Here is an 11,487-nt window from a genome sequence, read left to right as displayed (position 1 = left end):
CTTTTTGTATATTGTGCGTTGTGTTTCGTTCGGCACATTTATCGAAAACATACGAAATGAGGGCTGTAGACTGGTAATCGGTCAAAAGGAAGGAGAAGAAGAAAGAATATTGTTTGGGGACCCATTATGCAACAGATTTCAAGGGCGCCCATGTTGTGGTTTCCAAGGGGGGCAAGTATAAGCGAAATTTTAAATGTAGTCTCAAATTTTGCGCTAACTATTCTAAAATATCGATTGAGTTTTCGATCCTCCGAATCACATTTTTTCTAAAGGGGGGACAATCGTCCCACCTTGCCCCCCTGATGGGCGCCCTTGCCAGTTTTTGTTAAATTTCGAGAACTACAACGTAACGCAAAAGCTAGAAAAAGCAATTGTAAGTTTTATACCGATTATCGCAAACTGAAAGGTATATTTAGCGTTGCGGTAAGGCGAATAAAACCTTCGATAATTCATTAGGTAAAGAAAACATAATTTTGATGATAACGATATTTTGATTCGAATAATTTCCAACCCGTAGGTATTTGTAAACAAAACCACAGCTGTGATGAGCGATAACTTATTTTCCTTGCACTGCCTAGTACGAAAATCATGAAAAAACAGACAAGATCCTTTGCCTGTGCATGAACAGACTTGAATTTGCTTCCACTTTCTGTGAGTGAGTATGACTGTGTAATAGCTTATGCCATTCCAGCCTGCATTTTATTGTATTCATATCGGCAAGACATAATCAATATTGTAATAGACATAGACTTCTATGAAAAACTGATTTTTTGAAACTTCCGTATTCAAAATTCCATTTCGCTATTAAATATTGTATTTAGAAATGCCTTTCATCTTAAAGATATTGCTGGATACAATTATTGAAAAGTAAACTGTTGCAGATTTACAAGCGGTATTCCAACAGGAAACTGCACATAATGTCCGCTTTCCACAAAATTGACTCCTAGTACCATTAAGAAATTGTTTATAGGCAACTTGTATTTTTCGGTGGAATTTTACTTTACGGGCGCACAGAGTTATAAATGTAGCCTTTTCTTAGCAGCGCTTTTGAAGAAAACTACGTGAAAATATTTGGTAGAGGTTTAGTTTTGGCGCACCACATTTTGGAAGATTTACAGGTAAAATTCAATACTTTGCATGAAAAGGCGTGTTTATCAGGAACAAATTTCTGCAGGTGACAGAATCACATACAAATAATACAACTGTATTTTAGGTTTACAAGTGTAGGGTTACCAGTTTAAAATCATGCTTTACGACGAATAAAATAAGTAAGTGCATATGAAAGGTGGCTCTATTAGATGCTATTTTCCACCGGCGACATATTTCTGCACAGTGTACAAGACCTGTATTTTGTATTTACAAGTGGAGCGTTACTAGTTTGAAACCATTTAGAGTGATATTGAAACTCGTATCATTGCCAAAACCCATTGCTTTCCACTATCCTTGCTTGCGAGCATACCCACTATCGCTGACGCGCCTGCTCCCTTCGGACACACCCACGCCGACCCACTAGCTTCGCCCTGATTGACTCGGTTAGATAGCATTCCTGCTTTTTAGTGGGCATCTAGCCAGATAGGTTTGTGTTTTTTGCACTGTAGTTTTTATGCTACAAATCCCAAAGCCGTATTTATACACAAATCGTAAGAATTTTATTTTTTTAACAATTACTTCTGGTTGTCCCCTTAAATTTTATCTATGCTATGTGAGATATTTTCATGCCGTCCAGTGCAAACCTTTTAGGAGACAATAAGAAGGAAACTAGTGAAAGAATTGTAGTTTTTCAACAATTCGTTCTAGTGGGGCGCTAAAAGTAAACCTATGCGAAATTTTAGCACGTTAATCACGCAGCAGCCTGTTCCACTACAAGAAATAAATGACTCTATTTCGGTTCAGAGCTAAACGAGGGAATAGTTTGGATTTGAAGGGCCAAATCAAGTAAAAAAAACTTTACAGGGGGAATGTGTTAATATTACAGAAATCTAATTATGGTAACAGTTTAGGGAATTTATTCCGAATTTAGTTGTTCGCCTGGTTTTGACAAAAAACCGTAATAACACCTAAGGAAATTTAAAAATCGTAAATTTCGTTTTAAAAGGACATTATAAAGGTCGTTTTAAAAGGACATTATAAAGTAGGGTAGGGTAGAGTAGAGTAAATTAGGAATAAGGAAGGGCGTGTTAGCTTAGGATTAGGGAAATTTTGACCCATTTTGTTAAAGTTAATAGTGTAATTTCTCATCTCAGCGTAACGATACCATATGGAGTGTCTCTGTACATCTGCAGCCATGTTCAGGATATAAGTGTTAATTACTTTCCCACAATCCAACCCACTGGTGACCTTGCACGAAGTAGTTCCTCTTTCGCTTGCCAAAAGTAAATCCATGTTTATAATCATTCATACCGGTAACAAAAATAAAGACAACTTCCACTCTCGTTATATATTGTCAAGCACACAAACCAGCATATCCATTTCTTCCCAGTAAATTTTCAAAATATTGCTAAAAACGAACAACCAACTTTGGAACTAAACCCAGTTTAGAGATGGATGACCAAAACTGGCAAGAAACGGGATGATTCACAGAAGAAGTGAATTGATCGTGGTGACTGGCAAGTGATGTTTGAGTGAAGTGTGATGAATATTTTAACTAATTATCTCTAGATTACCGAGTTTAAACTTTATAGTGAGTTACGTGTAAAAAGGAAGTGAACGATTGGTAACAAAGACAGAAAACAGTGTGCCCAGCGGGACTCTAACCCGCCTTCACTCGCCAACGCTATGTCGGCAATACTGTGTGAATTAAATATTGTAAGCTAACCTAACCTAATTTAACGTATGATACCATAAAACGAACGAATCTGAATATAATATCGCAAAAAAAAAAAAAAAAGTTGGTGAAAAAGCTGGTCACCCATCGCTAAACAAAGGCCCTAATTACTAAGTGAATGTAGTGTACTAAATTAACCTAACCTAACCTGAAGAAACAAAAATACAGATAAAATCTAGCGAGAAAACTAATCTCTAGAAACCGGAAAAGCTCCACAGTATGTATTTACGTTTTCTAGACGGTTTTCTCAAAAATAACTCAGACAATTTTGTTTATATTTCATAATTAAATTATTAATTAATAATCTGATAATGTGGCACAACTCATTTTTCTTGAAAAAAAAATTGTTCATAGTTTGCTCTTTGGGGTGAGTCATTTTTAGACATGTTTCTCGAAACCAATTCAGACGATTGTGTTCATATGTCATAAAGAAATGTTTCTTTAACCCTTTCAAATTATGATGACACAACACCTGTGCCATGGCGTCGACCTTCGGAATTTGCTTTATAAGTCTCTAGTAAAGCTTTTTAGACCGGCTTTTTTTGCATTCATTCAAATATGGAAGCATCATAGAACATATTTTATGGGCATTTTGCAGCCTCGCGTGCTCTGTCTGGGGGTTGTGACGTCACAAACATGGACGATGGGTTTTAAAAAAGGGGATATTTGAGAAGTTTTTTTCAAAAAATCCCTGACACATTACTATTTACCCTAGAATCATGGTTTGTACCTCGTTGGTTTCGTTATGAGACAGGCTTTCGAAATGTACCACTCAAACTTCCCTATCGTGTACAAGAAGCGGAAAAATCTCGTCCAAAATGAAAAAAGTTTTTTTTAAAGTAAAATTTCCCTTTTCCCCATTTTTCTCTTCACAGGTACACGATATCGAAATTTGAGTGGTACCATTTCAAAGGCTGCCTTACGCTGAAGAAAATGAGGTATGACTCTTGTTGCTAGAGTCAACAGATGTGTGTGAAAAAAAATCTCGATTTCTTTATTTTTTTCATTTTTTTTTTTTTTTTTTTACACATTTCTAGTCAATTACTTTAGTAAAGTATCTACAGTATTATCACTATTTATTCTAAAGTCATGATACGTACCTTGTTTTCTTTGGCATGAACCAATCTTTCAAACGGAACCACTCGCATGTCTCTAGCGCGTACCATAGTGGAGAAAATTCGCAAAAAAGGGAAATTTTCGTCAGAAAATCCCTTTTCCCCGATTTTGGGCCTTCTCGAATTTTCTCCACTATGGTACATTCTAGAGACATGCGAGTGGTACCGTTTAAAAGACTGGTTTCGGCCAAACGAAACGGTGTATCAATCATGATTCTACGATAATTAGGGATGAGTCAGGAAATTTTTATATAAGAATGGGTTATCCATTGCTCACATAGGGGAAAGCTGATACTGTTTGCACATGGGGCAATATTTTTTTCCTCTCTTATTTTTCAAGATATAACATTGAAACTTCGTACAGTTATTACACATAGTATGTAGTATGTTTGAGATTTTTTTGGGGCTCTATGGGTTGACAGAGAAAATCGGGGGGAAAGGGATTTTTTGACAAAAAATTCCCGTTGTCGCGAATTTTCTCCACTATGGTACATGGTAGAGACATGCGAGTGGTACCGTTTGAAAGACTGGTTCATGGCAAAGAAAACGAGGTATAATTCATGTTCCCACAATGAACAGTCTTCATGATGATGATGATAGTATTGAAATTCACTAAAAAGGTATTATCAAGGGAAAATATGTAGATCGGCTGTAGCATCAAAACTATTCATCCCAGGGCCACTCTTTGTATCTCATTCACCATAAAGCAAAGTTTTTTAGTAGCATTCGCATGATCGTATCCTATACCAAAGGGGATATATTCGCGATAAAAAAGGAATTTTTAAAAATCCCTTTTTCCCACTTTGAGCGGAAATTTCCCGCATTTGGTACACTTTATGGAGATTTTACGGACGCAGTTGGAAGCACTGCTTTACTAGAAACAAAACGGGGTATGAACCATGATCCTACGATAAATAGTCTTGACGCAATAGATGATTGAGTGAAAGTCTACAAAATAACTCAAAAAAGCCATAATTTAAAATGGTTATTAACTTGAGAATATAACACAGCTTATTTGTCGTGAACAAGTCCACAAACAATGATTTACTCATTATTATTATTATTATTATTTTCTGAAACAAGGACTCAATCCATTTTGTTCATATTTCACAAATAAACGTTTCATTAATAACGGGTCAAAACATTTCACTAAATATCGACATCCAAAATGGGCAGTTTACCTATTAGTTGATGTTTCATGAGCAAATATTTCGTTAATGTTCTAGTATAAGCCATAAATCACTCTTCGTGAAAAACTTCATAAAGGGAAGTTTACTTTTGGAGCTCAGTTTTCTTCGTATTTCATAAATAGATGTTTTAGTAGTATCTGCAGCATAACATGATTTAGCTTAAGAAATTGGAGGGAGGAAGTTTAGTGCGGTGGCTCGTACCTTTAATTTGAACATAGTTTTTTTTTTTTTTAATTTATTTTTTATGAAAGTTTCAGTTGGGGTTCCAGGTGGCCCAGGAGGTTTCTAAGCCTCCCTGGCAATCCCTTAGTTATGTGTCTACTCTTTAATTTGTTGATGTTTACAGTTAACGATCTGTACCTTGATGCAGCTGTTATTCAAAGTGTATTTGGTCGCACGCTTTTGACTTGCCATGGTACAACAATAGGGTACTTGAGTTTGAAATTTTTGAAGTGTGAAAAGGCCAATGGGAAGTACAGGGTGGAGCAGAAGAAATGCATGATTTTCAAACCGCTAGTACTCAGCGACGAGTAGGGATACTGATTTTGGGCGATCGTGGGCAGACAACTCAGATAATCTTATGGGTTGCAGCGTTCAGAAGTACTGGATCTGTAATGAAAAGGAAAACACCTGATCTTCCTCGTTCAGTTCGAACTCCGGAAAACGTAGACAGAGTGAAAAGGGCAGTTTTTGCTAGTCCGAAACGATCCGCTAGGCTACAGACTGTATCGCTGAATGTTGTCCTGTCGTTTGCTTCATTGCATCTTACATGGTAATCTCAAATTTTCTTTTCCATCACAGATCCAATACTTCTGAACGTTGCAACACATCGGAGTATGGTGTTTCGATCTGGGACTGTACTTCGACGTTGGACATTGAACTTTCGACGGAAAAGACATTGAACCGTGACTACAAAATCATTGTTTCTAAAGAACTGCTCGACCGCGAACACACGATGCTCAACGCTCCATAGCGAATAAAACTACCTGTCTGCCAACGGTCGTCCAAAATCAATACTCCTACTCGTCGTCGAATGCTAGTGATTTGAAAAACATGCATTTTCTCTGCTTCACCCTGTATTTGGTGCATCTAACACAGTGTGCGAAGTGGAAAAAAAGCAGAGACGGTATGTTTTATTGTGATTTTGAGTCAGCATACCGGCTATTTAAATATTGCCTTTAACCAGAGACGGTATGTCCTTATTACTGAACAACCAGAGGCGGTATGGCATACCACCGCATACCGTCTCACTTCAACCACTGTTCTAACAAGAATTTTTTTATTATAGACATGTGAGTCAAATGCACTAAATTGTATGTAATTCGGTATATAACATGGCAGAACTTTATTTACTTTTGCTTCAATTTAAAAATTCTCTACAACGTTCTGTCTTAGAGGGAATATACAATAATTTAGAATGGACAATTGGACATTGCCCACTTTAACCCCTCCCTGGCTCCGGGCTTCAACACCTTAGAAATCTAAATTTCCAGAACGAAAGCAACTGAATCATTTTTAGGCTGTTGCTTTTGATAACGTATCTTAGCCATAAATTGCAAAAACCAGCGCAGTATTTGTGCATTTACAAAATTAAAATTGTAAAATGTAGCGCAGTTCTTTGGAATGTTCACACATCTTCACGACGTAGTACTTCACTCTGGTTACAGGTATTCCAACAGTTTTTCCACATGTACTAGCCTCAAGAGGACACATTGGGTCAGTGGTAGAGCGCTTACCTCTGGTGCGTGGGGTCCCTGGTTCGATACCCAGCCAGGTAAGTTTGTGGTGGACGTGTCCGTGGGTGTTCTCAGGGTATTCCTATTTCTTCCCGCATTTTATACCACGCCTTCCAACATCATTCACTTGCGTTAATTATCCGTCTTCCTTAGCCTTAAGGATATAACCGTGAGACTTTAAAGTGAAAGATTCCATTTCATTTCATTTGTACTAGCTTCAATTGTCAACTGTCAAATGACGTTAGACTTGGCCCGCTGCGACTCATATACCTTGCGATGTGGGACGCTAACACTTTCACTTACACTAAAGCACAATACTTTTTAGATACCCTTATATTTATCTATCTACCATGGTGGCGTAGTGGTAGAACGTTCACCTATAGTGCGAGGGGTCCCTGGTTCGATTCCAGGCAGTGTGAGTTATTGATGACAAAATTGTGTTCATGGGTTTTCCCAAGGTTCTCCCGTTTCTCTATACATTCTCATTCCACTAGTTCTTTCATAATCAACCGTGTCCTGTAGCGTAAAGAGCATAAGCGTGGGACATTAAATAATAAAATAATTAATTGCATTTCTTCCATTTATTTCTCTTTCCATATAGCAGGAGGGATATCAGCCGATGTCTCCCCGTTCACTTTGACACAAACTTTTTCTAATGGCATCACCAAGCAGCAATAAATACATTATCACAGTGACTTCTCCGATTGTTTTAATTTTCAGTTCATATTGATTAGTTGTTCACTGCAATTGTGGTAGGATGAATGAAAGGGATTTATAACTTGAGTTGAAGAACGAATATAGTGCTTGGAAAGATGCGGCCTCTTTCCACCAAGGAGGATAAGCAGACTGGTGTTGCTTCAGCTGGCGGAAGCGATAAGTATCGCAGTCCGGAAGTTTCCTTCGCGGTGATAACTTCGTACGTCTAGTAACTGAGCTGGAAGAAGTACATTATTTGACATTTCGAATAATAAATACTCGATTTCAGATTCAGTTTTACTGCAAGGAATTGTTATATTATTTTTTTCTCTTGTTAATTAATCCATTCATACAATAATGTGCGATTTGGACCATATTTATTTATTTTTATTATGTAACCTACTAGAATAGTGTAGCTTCTAATGCCAATAGATTGTTAAGTAAGGTATGCTAATGTTCCGGAAATATATGATACGCGAAGAGTTCAAGTTCTTTCCGACACCCTTTGCGCGAGCATAGTATGGGTGTGGCTACAGTCTTCCATATTCAAAGGCAGAATTCCTGTAGAGGTGTCCAACCATAGTTAGTGCTCATTTATCGAACTGTTTAACGTGTTATATTTTCGGTGATTATATTGCATGTTTTATGTATTTTCTTTATATGTATGCATTGGATTGGTACGATTGGAATATTCCTTTTATATATAATGAGAAACCACTCTTTGTAGTGAAATCAAGCAGTTGGACCAGGGCTACGCATACAATGTCAGAAACTCCATGTATATTCAGTAAGCAGGCTGGGGCACCCAGTGAATTATGAATCAGTGTATTGTTGAACAGGGTCATGTGAAAGTGCACCATTAAGGGAAAACAATTGTGAGTATTTTCCTTTTATGAGTTCCAATTAGACCTAGAACATTCTTATCATCTAGCCGTCAAAATCATCAACAGCACATTTGGACCACAAGTTAACGAGTAAACGCACCACATGCTTTAGTTTGTAAAACTTTGTACTGGTGACGCAACATTGAAAAATTACTGTCTGGGCAACAGAACAGGAGCATGTTCTGATGAGCTGTGGAACACCGAGCAAGCAGAGCTCAGACCTCGGAAAAGTGTTCGTTTAATTGCAGACAGTGTAGGCATAATCTCGGGGCCATGGATAAGCGACTATTTTTCCTGGAGGAGGAAAGACTTTCCTCTACCCCCTGTGGCTTAGCAACCGCAAACTTCACTGGGGTTCGCGAAGCAGTCAATGCTGCCAGATTTCTGAATGACCTTGTTCCTTCCTGTTTTAAGGTTTTTAGTCCAGATTGTCATGTAAGGACAGCAAAAGTACGAACTGATTTTTCAGTTTACCCTACACACCAACTTGCATAATGTTTTTGTTCGAAAGTTTTGGGTGAAGTGACATATTTATGTATTGCCCATAAAAGATCTACACGGAAAAATGAACTAAGGAAGGTCTCACTTTTTTAAAAGGATCCTCTTTCCTTCAGAATGACATTAAAAAAGGGAAAAGCGAAGTGTGTAAATGCCTTTAAAAGGGTAAATATTTATTCTCAATTCCTGCAAGAAACTTTACTTTTGGTGCTATAATTTACAACACCAGTAGGGTTATTTTCCTTTTTTTTTCCTCTTGAGTTTTACAGTTTTCCGGATTTTGCAAACCATAATAAAATGAATCACATCCTTGTAAATTTAAACATGAATTTTTTGAAATTTTTAATGGAAAGAAAAAAAAGAAAGACAGTTTTGACTTAGGTCTTCTTCATCCATGAATGAGCAGTAGCATATATAAAAAAAGTTTTTTTCTACTGTTTTGAAACTTAAAGAAACGAATAGGAGGAAGGGAAAATCTTAGCTTAGAATGCTTTCTCTATAAACTTAGTTTTTTATAGAACGCTTGAATTTATTGTTTATGGCCACCAATGTTGTCAATAGTTGTCAGTTGGTAAATTTGAGTTCTCTAGTTTCCCTCGACACTTTGTTCAAATTGATTGTAGTGTGCTGGTGTCTTAGTATTTTCTCGCTGAGTGAAAATGTCCAATTTCTTTCGGCCGTGGATAAGTAGTTCTGCGGTACCAAATGATCCGCAACCTGGTCCTTCTGGCCAGAAAAGTCCAAGTAACAGAAAGGAGGATCGTGTACTTGGAAGTGGAGCAAAGCTGAGGAAGCAAAGCGTCCTTATAGTGCGAAATGTACAAAAGTTTTTGCGTGAAATTATTCGAAAAGGTGGAGTTTTACCCAGCAAAAACGTTATGAAACTAACAGCGGATGCTACGCGGATTGGACTCACAACGGTAAAAAATATTTTACAAATTCCAAATCCCAGTGTTTATCGAACGCCAACAAAACGACACGTGAACAGAAAACAGTTACCGTTCGGCAAAATAGATGATTTTACTCGCGATTTGCTGCGACGTACGGTATATGAGTGCTATAAGAAAGGAGTGTCACCTACTGCAAGAACGCTGTCTCGAATTATGTGTGAGAAGACATCCGGGACTAACTATGAATTTCCATATTCGATTAGAACATTACGTCGTCTGTTACATAGTATGGGGTTTTCATATAAATCAGTGTCTAGAAAAAGCGCGAAATGTGAGTCCAATGACGTTATTGCTTGGAGACACCGTTATCTCGAAGAAATTAAAGCTTACCGTTCCGCGGGATACTCTGACGTGTACCTCGATGAAACTTGGTACGATAGCAACACGTGCCAAATGAAAAATTGGTCCGACGACTCTGACAATTGCACAGTTGCAACTTCCGACAAAAAAGGGGAACGGATAGTTATTATGCACTGTGGTGGCCGATTTGGTTTTGTGGATAGTGCTTTATTTATAACCCACAAAAAAATGTCTGATGCTCCTGCCGATTATCATGGGACAATAAACGCAGAAATTTTCGAGAATTGGTTTGAAAACTCCATACTGAAATGCTTAGAGGAGCCATCAGTTATAGTTTTGGATAATGCCCCTTACCATAGCCGTGTAATTAATCCAAAACCTAATACATCGTGGAGAAAACAAACTATTCTTAACTATATGCGAATCCACAATATCACCATACCTAGTCCGGTCCCGATAATACCTGTTCTTCTCCAAATTATTAATGAACAACTGCCTGCGAACAAAAGAAGAAAAAGGTACGCAATAGACGAACTTGCAGCATCATATGGGCATGCTGTTTTAAGATTACCTCCATATCATTGCGTATTGAGTCCAATTGAAATGGTGTGGTCGCAATTAAAACGGACGGTAGCATCCCAAAATTTGAAAGGTGAATCCCTACCGAAACTAGTGTCTTTATTAAATAGTGCGTTCAGCAGAATTAGTGTTGACAATTGGAAAAATTACATAAGACACGTGGAGGATATTGAAGACAGTTACAGAGATCTTCAGTCGGTTTTCAATAACTCAAGCAGAGTTTTAGTGGAAATAACAGATTCGTCAACAGACGATTCTGACTTAGATCAGGAGTAGCACTTTCCAAGGTAAGACAGTATTCCATACTTTTTAATATTCCCTTATTTTCGTAGATCATGCACCTTATAATATTTCTGGCTGATTATTGTTCAGTTGAATTTTTTTCTTGTTCAAAATATTTCTATTCACGAACGGGCGAACACATAATCCCACGTTTTTACAGAATCCCCTATTTAAAAATAGTTTGCCCAATTTACTTTTAATAATTATATATATAATAAATTAATATATTGATGTATTTTATTGCAAGTTTTTATTTTAATATGTTTGATAACACATGCTCTTCTAGAATTCATATACAGTTAGAGTAATGGTTCTCAACCTAACTTCTGTTACGACCCCCATTTTATCACATCCTCTTACCAACGACCCCTTGATAATTTCTGGTTTGTCATAAGCTTGTATGGGATTTTTAATATACCGATTGCGAAGATCT

The 11,487-nt window shown here is 37.3% G+C and overlaps 2 protein-coding genes across 5 annotated transcripts in view; both read left to right on the top strand.

Moving 5' to 3' along the window:
• Positions 1–510: 510 nt before the first annotated feature.
• Positions 511–11,487, top strand: part of LOC145690785 (uncharacterized) — a 51,698-nt gene continuing 40,721 nt past the window's right edge. Inside the window, exons 1-2 of one of the 4 annotated variants that reach the window (XM_081766045.1) lie at positions 546–651; positions 8,289–8,436. The gene's annotated coding sequence lies outside the window, so the exon portion shown is untranslated. Of the gene's footprint in view, positions 656–8,288; positions 8,437–11,487 lie in introns of all 4 variants that reach the window. The other 3 variants (XM_081766043.1, XM_081766041.1, XM_081766042.1) reach the window with 3 other exon arrangements.
• On the top strand, positions 9,603–11,048 carry LOC145689610 (uncharacterized). Its single transcript, XM_081763794.1, has one exon. It carries the CDS (start codon positions 9,603–9,605, stop codon positions 11,046–11,048), a length of 1,446 nt encoding a protein of 481 aa, XP_081619920.1.

Source organism: Thermobia domestica, chromosome 7 (genome assembly GCF_964235325.1).
Source record: "Thermobia domestica chromosome 7, izTheDome1.hap1.1, whole genome shotgun sequence".
NCBI classification, from domain to species: Eukaryota; Metazoa; Arthropoda; class Insecta; order Zygentoma; family Lepismatidae; genus Thermobia; species Thermobia domestica.
This window is presented reverse-complemented; position numbering and strand designations above follow the sequence as displayed.

Coding starts and splice junctions, on each gene's coding strand:
- LOC145689610 (XM_081763794.1), top strand. CDS start 9,603: ATGTCCAATTTCTTTCGGCCGTGGATAAGTAGTTCTGCGGTACCAAAT.